The sequence below is a fragment of the Narcine bancroftii genome, chromosome 1 (assembly GCF_036971445.1).
Source record: "Narcine bancroftii isolate sNarBan1 chromosome 1, sNarBan1.hap1, whole genome shotgun sequence".
In the NCBI taxonomy this organism is placed as follows: Eukaryota; Metazoa; Chordata; class Chondrichthyes; order Torpediniformes; family Narcinidae; genus Narcine; species Narcine bancroftii.
In genome coordinates this window covers 37,804,772-37,820,630 of record NC_091469.1, presented here as the reverse complement: position 1 = coordinate 37,820,630, position 15,859 = coordinate 37,804,772, and the positions used below count along the sequence as shown (strand labels likewise).

Genomic DNA, 15,859 nt, shown 5'->3' with positions numbered 1-15,859 from the left:
TTATCACATGTCCTCTGATATTGGCCATTGCTGCCCTGGGGAAAAAAAAGTGCTGGCTGTCCATTTTATTTATGTCTCTCATAATCTTAAACACCTCTATCAATCACCTCTCATCCTCTGTCGCTAAAGAGAAAAGCCCCAGCTTGGTCAACCTTTCTTCATTTGATATGTTCACCAATTCAGCTGACATCTTAATAAATCTGAGCACCTTCTCTAAAGCTTCCACATCCTTTATATAATGAGGTAACCAGAATTGAGCATGATACTCCTAGTATGGTTTAACCAGAGTTTTATAGAACTGCAACATTACCTCGGGGCTTGTGAACTCAATCCCTCAATTAATGAAGTGCAGATGCTTTCAGAACCACTCACCTTCCACAGCAACCTTGAGGGATCTATGGACATACCCCAAGATCTCTCTGTTCCTCCACACTTCTAAGAATTGTGCGATTAATCATATACTTCAAGTTCATCCATCAAAAGTGCATCACTTAACACTTCCATATTGAACTCTTTCTGCCACTTCTCCGCCCAACTCTGCATCCTGTCAATATCCAGTTGTAATTGCTGACAATCTTCTAAACTATCCACCACACCTCCCTCCTTTGTGTCATCTGCAAAGTTACTGACTCACCCCTCCACTTCTTCATCCAAGTCATTTCTTAAAATCACAAAGGGATCCCTGAACAGATCCACTAGACACCGACCTCCCGACAGAATATGCTGTACTCTCGTCCTCTGCTGTCTGTGGGCAAGCCATTAAACGCATTTTTCACAATTCATTCAATCAGTAAATTACCAAAATATACAATTTTATACAATGCTTCTTCTTAAAATGAACATTGAATGATATTATTCTCTCAGGACATTAATTGACTAGCAGTACAACTCAAAATGAAATGTCTTGAAATCATGATTATTAATTATTATTAAGGTGATCAAAAATTAGCAAAGTTCATTAATACCAGGATCAGTCAGCAGGCAGGGACTCCATTGCTTTAAATCAGTGGATATTTTGACTATTTTAACTGAGAGCATCTTCATATCTCTGGGGAACTTCAACCTTAGGATGTAATGTCCAGTTGGCACTGAGAATTTCATTAATATTTAGAAACCAGGATTAAGTTTATAAACTGAATACAACAGATACTGGGAAAAAAATCAGAAAACAATGATTATCTGACACAATGCTGTCTGAAACATTGTGATGGGATAAAGTGCGGCACAGATGGGATAAAGGCAGCATGGTTGACATAGCGGTTAACATAACGCTGCTACATCATCAGTAATTGGGACCGGAGTTTGCACCTGGCACTGCCTTTAAGGAGTTTGTGTGTTCTCCCTGTGTCTGCGTTGGCTTCCTCCAGGTGCTCCAGTTTTCTCCCACTATTCAAAAATGTATCAGGGGTTGTAGGTCAATTGGGTGTAATTAAGTGGTATGGAGGGCCTGTTACTGCGCTGATTTTCTAAATTAAAAAAAAATTAAAAAGAGGCTGAGATAAAGAATTGAAGTAGGAACAATAAGTTAAGGAGGCACTCAAATCTTGGATGATTTGTATCTCAATTCTATTTGCCTGCTTTGCCCTCTTATTCTTAATTCACATAAATGTATTATGAAATGAAAGCTCCTATGAATCCAGCACCCAGAGACTTTTGGAGAGAAAGCTGCAGATTTCTGCTACTAAATGTAGGCAAAAAAAAATGCTTCCAGAATTGTTGATAAGGTGGGCACAGAGGGGTTAACTCCAGCCCTAATTTTAGCATGATAATGATTGCCCTGTTCATAGGAAATACTTACTCAATGATGAACCCTGTAAAACCACATCTGCCTAAAAACTTGGGCAATCAAGGGATAGAATATAGAAATTTACAGCACAGGCCCTTCAGCCAACAGCATTATGCCGATCTAATAACATATTCTAACACTACCTAGAACTTTCCGACTGCATCATCCTCCATCTGGTGTTCCTAGGTCATCTGATCTCAGAAGCTAAGCAGGCTCAGGATTGGTCAGTAATTGGAGGGGAGACCGCTTGGGAACACCAGGTGCTTTGAGGGGCGCTGGACAAAGTGCCGACTCTGTGTCTGCCTTACGGTAGACAAAAGTTCAAAATTTCATGCATGTTACATTCTAAATGTAGTATTATGTGACATTAATGGAACCTTTACCTTTGTCTCCGCTCCATGTACCTACATAATATAACTTTAAAGACTTTATTGTACCTGCCTCCACCACCATTGCCGGCAGCGCATTCCATGCACCCACCACTCTGTGTGAAAAACTTAGCTCTTTACATCCCCCAGGTACGTACTCCCAGGCACTTTAAAACGATGACGTGTTAGGAATTTCTGGCTATCCTCATGATCAATGCCTCTTCTCATCTTCATCCTCTGTCGCTCCAAGGTTGTCTCAACCTATCCTTATAAGGCATACTCTCCAATGCAGGCAGCATCTTTGCACATCTCCTCTGTACACTATCTACAGCATCCACTTCTTTCCTGCTGTGAGGCAACCAGAGCTAAAAACAATATTCCATCTGGGGTCTAACTAAAGACTTGTGTAGTTGCAACATGACCTCGCAGCTCTTGAATTTGATCCCACAGTTAATGAAGGCCAACACACCATACACCTTTTTATCAAATCTATCAACCTGTGCAGCAGTTTTGAGTATCTTGTGGACATGGACTCAAACGATCTCTCAGTTCTTCCACACTGCTCAGAGTCCTGTCTTTAACATTGCATTCTGCCTTCAAATTTGACCTGCCGAAATGAACCACCTCACACTTTCCTGGGTTAAACTTAATCTGCTGCTTCTCAACTCTTCTGTAACCTCTGGCAACCCTCCAGACTATCCATAACACCACCAGACTTCCTGTCATTCTCAAATTTACAAACCCACCCTTTCAAGTCATTTATAAAAATCACAAAGAGGAGGGGTCCTAGAACCGATCCCAATGGAAAACAATAATATTCAGGGCAGAAAGGTTAACAAGCAATTAAAATAAATTTTAAAGAGATTATGTGTCTTTTTAAAATTACCAGCTGGTTTAAACCTGTTACACATTTTTTTGTCCATTTAATTCTTCTGGTGTGAGTTGACTTCTTTATTGTCTTCAGCTCTTGAGCAAACTAGCTCCTAAATTCAGGATAACCCTCATGGATTTCCACTTTTTTCATGAACCCTAATGGCCTTATCGCCAAAGATTGCTTCAGGGTTGCATTGAGTTAAATGGAAAAGTTTGCAATCAATTTTGGTTTTTAGACTGCAATTTCAGGAAAATCTCAGAAAAAATTAACATAATTACTGACCGTGTGGTCGTTCACACAGGGGCACCTTTTTTAGACTGCAAGTACCTGAATGCAACAGATCAGGTGGCTGGACGTGCAGCAGAGTGGATGTCCGTCAACTAATTTTTCTGCTACGATTTACACTGCAGGCTTCCTCCAAAAAGTTGTAAGGGTCCTGCAGGATAAATCGCGGTGCAGGAATTGACTCAAAATTCCTGCATATTCCTTTTCAGACTGCCCATGTAGTGGCAAAATTCCTCGATTATGCCGTTATATGCCTGCAGTCTAAAGACCATAACTGATCTTAGTGCAATGAAATCCACAAAAATGCTGGACTCAGCACGTCACCCAGCTCTCCCTTTTTATTGAGATGCCTGCTTGTTTTGAGCTCATACCTTAATGAATGGCTCAAGCCCGAAAAGTTGGTTATATTTCTTTGCTTCCTACAGACGCTGCTTCACATATTGAGTTTTTCCAGCAATTTTGGGTATTGTACTCCAGGACTGCATTGAATGTCTGGCAGCATCTTTGGAATTTCTGCATTAGACCTGAGAAATCCAAATGTTGCTGTCAGTTTCACAGAATAATTCACCAACACCAACAGATGGGCAACATTACAACAATATGAGGGCCAAAATGAATTCAGAAAAATTAGATCTTAGAATTAGGAAGAATTAAAAGCCCAGACATTAGAGGAGCTGACGGAGTGCTATGAATAGAGAAATCAATGACAAATGAAATGAAAAAAATGGCATGAGATTATGCACATCAGATATACGCACCTCTCTTACTTTCCTCTGGTCCAAGTTTCAAATTATTGATTTGCTTTTATCTGAGAAATATCAGGAGGTTGCCCATTCAGAAATTACTGATAAATTTTCACACTGGAGAATCTGTCCACTGAACTACTGACAGGCTGGAAACAAAGGCTAGGGATGTTGCTGAGTGTTTTGATATGCAGCTAAATTGGAGTTTATCCACACTTCCATCCAGAAATATTCTTAGGATTTCTCTGTAGGGGCCTGTTTTTATGATTTACCTCTGTTGGGGGGCTGTTCTATTTCCACCCATGGTTTTATGCCCAGCTGAATTAGGAAGGCATCTGCAAGGGAGCTCTTGCCAAAGGATCTACTTAGGTAGGTCCACAGATTGTTCACCATTGCCACAAAATTCTGAGCAACAACACACTAACAATTCCCCCCCCCCCCCAATCAGGAGATATTTTAAATCATTAATATACGTGAGTGCAGTGGTTCTCAAACCTTTTTCTTTCCACCCACAAACAACTTTAAGTATTCCCTAAGCCATCAGTGCTCTGTGATTGCTAATTGACTCGTTATGTGCACGGTTTCATAACTCCAAAGGAAGTGGGCCAATGACAATTTTTCTCTAGCAAAATATTTCAGTAACAACTGGGTCTTGAGCAGTGGTTCTCAACCTTCCCTTCCCACCCACATACCACCTTATGCAATCCCTTACTAATCACAGAGCACCGATGGCTTAGGGAATAGTTAAAGTCATATGTGTGTGGAAAGAAAAAGGTTGAGAATCACTGCTTTAGTGGTTTCTGTATGTAACCTATTGCTTATTTACCATCATGTGTTAGGTCTGCTTTGTTCATGAATGAGTGAGACAAACACCAGGCTGAGTCGAAATCAGGGTTCTTTGTTCTTTATTACCGGATTGTAACACTTGCGACTAAACATGTTAGTCGGAGAATGCATTCTGCCGTTATCAGCAAAATGGTGATTTTTTATACCCTTGGATATGTGCTTAGAACATCATCATATCATTACTTGTCCAATGACTAAAACTGTTGCTATCCTTTCCCTGCTAGCTTCCTGCTTCTCAATCCATCAATGTCTCTCTTATCTTGTAAGTACAAGGATGCATTTACATCTTGTTACAGCCCTGTACATTCCCATCTCATGATGTTTTACCTAACAGGAGTACAAGGACACCTCCCCTTCTTGTTACTGCCCTGTACAGGGTAACTCCCTACACATTCCCATCTCATGATGTTTTACCTTACACATGTCAGAAACAAAACATGGTATGGCCAATATGCCTTAAAACTTTCTTCAAGTGCGATATTCTCATTCATAACTTTAAAATAATTCTCAACTACTCTCACCAATATGGAAAGTCTTGGAGTTATGTACAGTGCCAAAAACATGCTTTGTTGTTAAAACCTAGTGGTTCTAAACTAGCTAAAAAAAAAAATCAAGGTCTGGTAAGTAATAGTTAAGTTGCAAGTCAGCACATAGTCCTAAGAGGTTCAGCAAAGAAGTGTGAAATGTAGAATTATTTACTTCAACAAAACCTGAAAAATAAATGACAACATGTAGCATGCTACTTTATTTTTTATTATTTGTAAATTCCTAATCAGTAACAAAGTACACTTTAGTCAATGATGCAGGGATGTTCTGAAGTTGTTCCAAGCACAGAATACACCATGTTCTCAATGGCTTGATTTTTTGGCTTGTAATAATTCTGTGCTCGGAAATATTGGATTACAGATAGGATCATAGAAAAGTTACATGAAAGGGAACAGGCCATTCAGCTCATCTTGCTAACTGAACAAGAGTCCTCCTTTCTAATCCCACCTTTCAGCACTGTTTGAAGGGCATAAGTACTCATCCAAATACTGTTCAAATGCCTCTCCCAGGCAATGAATTCCAGGCCCCAACCACCATTAAGGTGAAAAAATTTGACCTCTTCTGACCTATACATCTTCTACTAATTTCATTTTGTGAAATTATGGAACATATGGTTCACTTGGTGACTCTTGATCCACTTCCAAATAGGCTTTTCCAGTTTAATGTCCCCAAATCGTTTCGAATTTTATTCACCTGTCTCCCCTCAGCTCTCCTGTTCTGAAGAACGAAAACAAAAGATAGCTATAATTTTCCAGTCCTGGCAACATCATCATACTATCTCTGTTGCTCCTGTACAATTACATCCTTTCCATAAAATAGTAACTAAAGCCATAAGCAGAAACTGTTTTTAACAGTAGGTCACAGGCCATCCAATCCCTAATCCGTCACCCCCCCCCCCCCCGAATCTGCACCATTAAGCACCTATTTGCACAAATCCTCAGTACTTCTCCCCACTTCACCATAAACTACCCCACCCCTTGGCCTTGATTCTGCACTCATCCACACACCAGGGGCAATTAACATTTCATCCCACATGGATGCGAGATGAAACAGAGCACAAAAAAAAACTCAAGCAGTCATAGGGAGAATGTGCAAACTTCACAGGTGGCATCCAAGATCAGGAATGAACCTGTCACTGGACCGGAGTGGCAGTAAACTCTACTAGCTGTGGAGTATTCTGTTGCCCAATTCCAACAGAATTTTCCCACTCATATGTCATGTCTCAATTTATAAAGAAAAGGAACCAATATATTTTTTTTTTAACTTGTTAATTTTAAAGATTTGAGGATATATACTCTAAGGTTTCTCTTTCTCCACACCTTTCCTTTACTGTACATTCCCCTGTCTCAGTGCAACACTGGTGAATTACCATTATTCAGTCTTAAATTCTTTTCTTCACTTTTCTGCTCAACTGATCGTCTATAACCTTCCTGCAGTCAGTCACTTTTAATCATTGCCAACCACATGACCAAATTTTGTATAATTTGCAAACTTTTAAAAAAATCATGCCCCTAATTTAATTATATATAAAAAGCAAGGGACTTAGTGCTGAGCCCCATAGAACCCAGCTGGTAGGAGACATCCAGTTACTGAAACAATTCTTCTTTCTTCTTTGGCTTGGCTTCGCGGACGAAGATTTATGGAGGGGGTAAAAAGTCCACGTCAGCTGCAGGCTCGTTTGTGGCTGACCAGTCCGATGCGGGACAGGCAGACACGATTGCAGCGGTTGCAAGGGAAAATTGGTTGGTTGGGGTTGGATCCTTTGCACTCTCTGCCACTGAGCCAATTTTAGATCCAGTTTGACTTGTCTACCAATGGGGCTTTTTCAGAAGTCCAAGTGGATTACATCAAGCCCACTGCTGTCATTGTCCTACTTTGTTAGGTTCTCAAAATGTTCAATCCACTTAAGTAAATTCAAGTGGGTTAATCCACTTAAGTAAAACCATTGTGACTCCTCTGATTAAACTGCCTTTCTGAATGAAGGTTTATTTTGTCTATTAGAATAGATTTCAGGAATTGATCCATCATTGAAATTAAAGAAGATGGCTTGTCTTGATTTAGTTCATGCCTTCCCTGGCACCATTGATAAAGTCAGGATTAATTCCTTGCTTCTTTCAACAGCCCCAGATATCTTTATCTGGTTATTTGGGCCTAGACACATCCATTTTTGAAAAACGCTAAATTTCTTCATTTGTCCTCTTTTATTGTACTTATCCCATCCAATATTTTAATACTCATCTTTCTCAACTACCGCAGCATTATCTCCCTCTATTGTGAGGACAGTTATAAGTTATTCATTAGAAACCCGACCCACATCCTCCACTTCCCCTCAATGACCAAGTTGGTCCCGAAAGGTGACCTACTGGTATGTGTTTTTTTTTTTCCGCCATAAGTTCTGTAATTGTTGAAACTTGGTGTCTACACTTCTTTATGACGTTTCTGTGGTTAAATAACATTTTGGATTTTCTTAGATTCCACTTGCCAATTTAAAAAAAAGATTTAGACATAGAGCACGATAACAGGTCCTTTTAGCCCAGGAGCCTGTACTGCCCAATTACACCAAATTGAACGACAACCCCAGGTACGTTTTGAATGGTAGGAGGAAATGGGAGCACCTGGAAGAAACATACAGAGACACAGAAAAAACGTATAAACTTCTTACAGACAGCACCCTGGTTGCTGGCGCTGTAACTGTGCTGCCCTTTCTCAATTTATTTTATATTTTCATTCCACATTACTGTACTCTTCCAGGTATTTTTCTACATCACACTCTCTGTGTCTGACACAAGTTTCCCTTTTAAATTGTACCTTGTCACTGAGGAGAGGTCTAAATTGAAGGGACATTTTTAATACAAATCTATTGAATAAACTACTCGTGTTCCTCATTGTTCTGACACTGGTTTACCTTCAATAAGCTGTTTCCAGTCCATCTGGTAAAATTGGCTCTATTCCATTCAAAACCCTTCATTTTTCTTTTGTTGTTGACTTGATCTAGTCATGTGCTAAATCTATTGGAATTATAATCTTTAATTTAAAAATTCATCCTTATTACTATTTCTTCCACTTGCTCCGCACCATTCTCTGGATCAGTAATTACAATCCTTTCCATACACTGCCCTTGCCTGTTCAGCTTGCAGCACATTGCCTAAATAAAAGTTCCAAATGCTCTCCATTCTCTCAATACATTCTATAGTGACTGCATTCCTGAGTCCCAGTAACTGACATTCCCCACCATCACTGACAAAAATATTCTGCATTTATTAAACATTTGCAACTAACTGGATCTTCAGTTTCCTTGGAGGTCTTCACAATGTGATCATACTTCATTTGTTCTCTTGCTTAACTGACAACCTCATTCGCTGACACTTCTAATGTACCATTCCTTTGGATTGCTCTCTGCTAGATTCCTGGATCCCATTAACTTGTTAATGACTGAATGGTTTATGGAATGGCAGGATGCATCTGTGAATGAATCTGATTTGTCTGTTATGTTAAAATGTTAGAAATCCAGTTTGACCAATTATTATTTGTCTAAATAGTATGCAAAACTAAGATTTTCACTGTGTGTCAGTATGCTCAACAATAAACTCAACTACTCTTTCTTGATCAATATTATCATTCACTCTCTTTTTTAATCTTTAGTCCACCTCATAAGAAAATCCTGTAATCAGGAATGTTAAAAATGCCATTCTTGTCCTTAAACCATGTCTCCATAAAAGTTACTTCTAACTTTCTATCAATGCCTTCAACTGATCTGTCACCTAACCGGTTTTGCCATTGTTTTTCCTGAATCTTTGCTCACATATTCTGCAAAGCTGGTTTAAAATCCCTCTCCCCCAACACCACTGGCAAAGCTTCCCATAAAGATATTGGTCCCAGCCTTACTGAAATGCAACCCCTCTGGCCTGCACAAGTCTAGTGCCTCAGGTATCTAAAGCTGTACAATCCCTCCTCATCTCAGTCCTAAATGTTTTACCCAGCATGCTGAGACTACTTTTCCCTCATTCTGAACACTGGTAAAAAGTGAATAAAGAAAACTTCCTGCATTCAATTTATCAGGCCCTGTCAGTATTTTATACATTTCAAAATAATCCCTCATTCTTGTGAGTTTTGTTTAGCTAACAAGGTACTCTCAGAGATCTCCTGGCCCATGTGCCTGCTCTTCTTTGTTTGGTAGTTGCCCAGTTCCTGCATTCTTTTGAGCTGCAGATACCTCCTGAAACATGAAATCCATGAAACACTCAGCCCTGCCAGCCAATGCTGTTTGAGTACCAGGTCCCAGAGCTCAAGCTAATTTGTTCTAAATGAAGCCCAAAATGAGAAACAAAATAAACCTAAATCCATATTTACAAAAATGTAGATGTATATTACTTTTGCGAATACACGCTTTTAGCACTAACTAATCTCATATCGAATGACTACCTTAACAGCGGCCATACAGAAAAACAAATCTGGTCCCTTCGTATTTACATTTTGCACTTTATGAATAACAGAACAATGATTTTCTAGCTAGTAGCAAGGGTGTAAGGGAGTTTGCAAAATTTGAAAAGAAATATTTTTAGGACATTTGTGTCCCTGGCAAAGCTATTTTCTCTTTCTCCCTGCAAAGATGATAGTGCAGTACAAAAGTGAATTGGTCTAAGCTCTTATTTGATTGACGTTTACAAATTAACAGACATGAGCTAAACCACCAAACCTATATTCACTAGTTGTGAAAGTCCCTGAGCTTTTCTTACTATGCAGTAGATACCTTAGCACATAGTATGCTGCACTGTTGATCCAAATGTAAACATAGTTGCAGTATAATATGCAAGACCAATCAGATTGATACAACTATGCATTGCAGTGGATTTCAGATCATACATGATACTGTAAATATTTATTTCTTTACCACTATTAGTTATTTTGTATTATACATAAAGATAACTTCCACATTTTTCTCATTGTATATTCATCAAGGTATCCCATTATTCTGTAGTTAAACATTCTCAGATACTGGTTAATGCACCTCTGCATTTAGATTCACAGTATTGCTCATTTATGAAACTTCTCAGTTCCAGATCTTGTTGTTTTTCTTTCAATGCCAGTAGAGATAAAATTGTTTTAATATACTTAATCCATGTGACTCATTTCCATTCCTGTCAATAATTCTTTATGTTCTAATCTAGGCAAGTGTTTAATGAGATTCCAATGTAGTCTGGTGGACATTTCTTCCTCTTTGAAGGAATCAAAGTTTAGAGCAGTTTTAGATTACAAAAACCAAATACAAATTTGATTTTTTCTTTTGCTAGTTCTTGTGCATGTAGCACAGACAATACAGTTTTACATACAAAGCAAAGCAATTTGGTGTTCGATGTAAGGGAAAGCTCCTATTATCACCACTAGAAAGAGATTTCTCCGCAAAGGTAATCCTGCCACGAGAAGCAGCTGAAATGGGCAGATCACGGCACAGTCACAGAGCCCCCTCAATTACTTTTCAGATTTCATCAGCTGGTTGCCCCAATTAGAGAGACTTCACCAAGGAATGGTTGGCATTCTCCAGGGGATGTAAAAGAAGTCCATAGTGCTCCAGTCTGGCAAGATATGATGGGATGATTGCGAGTCCCCTCAACTTGTAACATTGTCCAAGAGTGGATGGCATCAGCTACAGATTGGATAAGCAGCAGTTGTATTTTGATAAAAGAGTACTCAGATGTAATCTCTGCACATTCATCCTCCCACAGAATCCCTCATTGAGTCCACCTTTTGAGCAAGTTCCCTAAAAGTAGGGCGCTGACTTGATCCATTCTTCCAGCAATCCATCATGGTAGAATACATCTGAGGTCATTAACAGATCAAGATTAGAATATTAACTTTGACAATACTTAATTTAGTATTTTTAAAAAACACTGATTGACACGATAACATCACTGCAAAGCAATTTACAAAACGTTTAAAATTAATTTGACACAAATTTTTCTCTCAAGTTTGATGAAAAAAAATGATTGCATTCAAGGCAACTGGAATGTATCAATGCTGGCCGACTATTGTTGGACACTGACACGAGAGGCGTCAGATGTAGAGTACAAAACAAAAATCAGTGGCAATCAGTGAACCGGTGCGGACTCGAAAGGCCAACATGGCCTGTTTCCACTCCGTTAATGGTTATATGATTAGAGATTTATTGTTAAAGACTGCCCTCTACTGCATCAGCAGGGAATATATTTTTACTTTTCTCATGCATCCTATAGAATGGAACTTCCTATTGATAACATTAAGGTGGAATCTTGAGCAGCATTTGACTATCAGCTGAAAATTTGGTGAGAATGCAAAAGAGTGTGTGGGTGGTTTTGTGTGTGTGTGTGTGTGTGTGTGTGTGTGTGTGTGTGTGTGTGTGTGTGTGTGTGTGTGTGTGTGTGTGTGTTTTTCTCTCATTTAATAGAGCATTAATACAATCCAAACCTATTTCTGATAAAGGTTCTTGTGCACGGGAAGGAGGCTCTGGCATCCCACCAGATAGGCTTGTTTAGAAGAGTGCAGCAAAAAATATTCACATTTGCCAAGTCTGAGTCAGTTTGAATATTTTCCACCACTTTCTTGTCAGTATGGAATAGATCCACAGGCCAAGTTTCCTTCAGTTTTGATCCCATATTGATTTCACCAAGAAGCTTGCTATGTGTTGAAATAAGAAGCTGTCTACCTTAGTAACTTTGCTAACAAGAATACAACATGTTAAACATTAGAAGAGCAGGAAATCCTCAAGGACAAAAAAATGATGAAGTAATACATATCAGCATTCAAAATACAGATATCTAGATTATGGTCTAATAGTATTGAAGGAAAAATAGTAATTATTTTCATTAACCAAGTTTCTTCTCCACCCATCCTCTTCCCTTCCCACTCTTCTCCAGAACCCACCCCCCCCCCCCCCCCACCCCTCACCAACTATCATAATGGCTAGCATCCAGCACAAAGGAAGCTCAGTACCATGTCAGAACACTCTTCTGGCTTGGGCAGCCTTCTACCAGCTTTGAGCAGCTCAATCAAATGGAAAACGATCATCTGTCCTTGCTTGTCACTGCCAATCATACGCATGAATTCCTAAAAAAAATTACACAGATTAATAAATTAGCAACTAGAAATTGAAATGGGTGGTACCCATTTTATTTATGTTCAAACCGCATAAAATCTTTTAGAGCACATTTTAACCATTTCTAATTGAAAACCTATTAGCTAAAAGGTGCTGGAACTTACAGGGGAGATGCATGCAAGAACAGCTAGTTTTTTTCCCAGTGATATCTGTGCACGTGATGCCAATCACTCCTGCCTTCCCAAAAGAAATTGGAGCAATAACATGCATCCTATAATATTTATTACTAATTTCCAGTAAAGATGAACAAGCCCCATAGCAAGTCTGACATGAGACTTGAATTAAAGAGGGAAAAACAAATTGTTGGAACTTCTCAGCATGTCAGGCACCACCTGTGGAAGCAGAGGCATAGTCAATGTTTCAGGATGAGGGGCAGAGAGGCAGCATAAAGAGACAATGGGGAGGGCTGAAACAGGATCTGGTGAGCCATAGGTGGAAGCAGGTGAGGAGGGAGAAGATGGGCAGATAGGGCCCGCTGGGGGACAAGGAGTAGAGAGGGAGGCTGGAAAGTGATAAACAGAGGCAACAAAAGGTTGAAGATTCTGATTTTTGATAAATAAGGAAAGTGACAAGTGGACCCAGATAAGGGATGGATGATGGAATCAGTGGGAGAGCAAAATAAAATAAACACAATAGGTTAAGTATCCAGGCAAACAAGGAATGACAGAATGAGAGAAGGTCTGAAGACAGCAACAAGTGGCAGAGAGGGCCTGGAGGGAGAATCGTTGAGGAGCAATTGATAGGATGCACATTCTTGAGATCCAAAGGGCAAATGAAACCAGACAAAGGAGTGAGAAAAGAACAAAGGGGCTGCAGGGGTTACCTTAAATTGTAAAAGTCAATATTTGTACCATTGGTTTGTAGATTATTCAGGTAGAATATGAGGTGTCCTTTTTCTAAAATTAAAGAGTCATGGAGGGGTACAATGTGTTTTGTGCACCTGCGTTTTTGCTCTTGTGAATTTTATTATATCACTGATGGGTCTCACGATGCCAACTGCAGACTTTCAAAACAGTGTGCTGTGAAGATATGCCATGACGTCTGACTGAATTTCGAGCCTGCTTGGGGCCAGTTGGACCACTGGTTTCACATTGTGAGATGATGGTGAGTTTGTAAGATGTGCTCAGAGGTTATGCACACTGAAGGCAGTTGCTCCACCCCACACATCGCATTTTCCCTCATCTCCACAATAGCTTTTATGTTTCTGCACGCTGACAGCCATGAAGCAGCACTGCTCCCTATGATTCCAAGAGGCAAAGATACTGCAGTTGCAATCTCTGCAAACAGCTGACGTCCAGAACTGTGCAGGTTGCATTTTAATAGCACAGTCAATCACTTGAATATGTTGTATTTAAAAAAAAGTACATTTTTCTGTGACCATAAGACATAGGAGTGGAAATTGTCTATTCAGCCAATTGAGTCTGCCCTTCCATTTAATCATGAGCTGATCCATTTTCCCACTCAGCCCCACTGCCCAGCCTTCTCCCCATAACCTTTGATGCCCTGGCTAATCAAGAACCTATCAATCTCTGCCTTAAATACACCCAATGACCTGACCTCCACAACCATCTGTAGCAACAAATTACACAGATTTACCATCCTCTAGCTAAAGAAATTCCGATGCATCTCTGTTTGGAGCAGATATACTTCAATCCTGAAGTTGTGCCCTCTTGTCCCAGATTCTCCTCCCATGCGAAACAATATTTCCACATCTACCCTGTTAATGCCTTGCAATATTCAACATTTTTCAATGCGATTTCCAGCTAATTCTCCTAAATTCCAATGAGTACCGGCCAAGAACTGTCAAATGCTCCTCATATGATTACCCTTTCATTCCTGGAATCATCCTTGTGAACCCTCTCCAATGTCAGCACATTCTTTCTTAAATAAGGAGCCCAAACCTGCTTACAATACAATGAGATCTCACCTGTCCCTTATATAGCATCAACATCAAATCCCTGCTCTTCTATTCCTCTCGAATTGAATGGCAGCATTGTATTTGCCATCACAACTGACTCAACATGGTGTCCTGCATGAGGACTCCCAGGTCCCTTTACATTTTCAATTTTCTCCATATTTAGAAGATTATCTGCCTGTTTATTTGTCAGGGGTCCCACACTTGGGTTTTCATACTGAAGCAAGCATGTTTTTAATCACACAAAATCAGGGTCAAATCCAAACTCGGCATAAGTTTAATAATGCCAACCTCCATTAAATTTAATAACATTTAAACAAGTGATCCTGGAAAAGCCACCAAATAACACACCAAATCGAATTATAGCGATTTACATCTCAAACAATTTGATTGAAAAAAAAACACTAACATAATCAAATACAAAAATATTCAATGACATATTTAAGTAGCAATTTTTTTAAAAAAAAGCTTAAATTTAGACATACATCATGGGAACAGGCCATTTTGGCCCACGAGTCCACGCACCCAATTTACACCCAATTAACCTACACCCCAGGTATGTTTTGAATAGTGGGAGGAAAACTAGAGCCCTTGGGGAAATCCCACACAGTCACAGGGAGAGCGTACAAACTCCTTACAGACAGCGTGGGATTTGAACTCTGGTCCTGATCGCTGATGCTGTAAGGATGTTGTGCTAACAGCTACCCCAACTGTGCCGCCCACGATTTGTGAATGTTCGTGAAAAACAAACCATATTTCACAGAAAAGTGTTTGCATTGTAAAAGAGATAAAACAGGAATTTGGAATAATTCTGAGTCGACAGAGGCTGGAGACTCACCGACGGCGGACTTTTTGTCTTCTCACTATATGTGAAGAGCTCGTACAACACCACCCCAAAACTCCACACATCAGACGACACAGAGAACTTATTCTCCATTAGGGATTCCAGAGCATACCTATTTCAAAAGTCCCAAAAAGAGAAGCATTATTCTTAGCTGTTTTGCTTGCTAACTAATCCTAATACAAGAAGCTTTTTGACCTATCAAAACTGTGACGATTCCAAACAGAGTAATGCCTTCAGCCCCCGAAGCCTCCTATCCTTCTCTTTATTTACTGTTTGTACAGCAATTTATTCTTGATCACATGTCCATCTGCACCCCTTCCATTTTACTGCTAGGGGTAGCTTTGTCTCTATTTACCTATTATGTGTCTTTGAGGTATGGGAGGAAACCAGAGTACCCAAAGGAACCTCATGCAGCCTCATGGTGAATATGCAAACTCCATGCACACAGCATGGGAGATCAGGATAAAGCCAAGGTTCCAGGAGCTGCAAGGGAGCATCATTATCTGCTGTGACTCTGCATGGC

General features: G+C 39.7%; 1 protein-coding gene across 9 annotated transcripts in view; it reads right to left on the bottom strand.

The window, feature by feature from the left end:
- Nucleotides 1–5,620: 5,620 nt before the first annotated feature.
- Nucleotides 5,621–15,859, bottom strand: part of LOC138757128 (tyrosine-protein kinase JAK2-like) — a 297,517-nt gene continuing 287,278 nt past the window's right edge. For all 9 annotated transcript variants that reach the window (XM_069923956.1, XM_069923994.1, XM_069923978.1 and 6 more), the window contains 3 exons: nt 15,331–15,448; nt 12,415–12,528; nt 5,621–11,265 (listed from right to left, as the gene is read on the bottom strand). In XM_069923956.1, the coding sequence (XP_069780057.1) occupies nt 11,158–11,265; nt 12,415–12,528; nt 15,331–15,448 (340 nt within the window). In that variant the 3' untranslated portion in view covers nt 5,621–11,157. The remainder of the gene's footprint in view (nt 11,266–12,414; nt 12,529–15,330; nt 15,449–15,859) is intronic.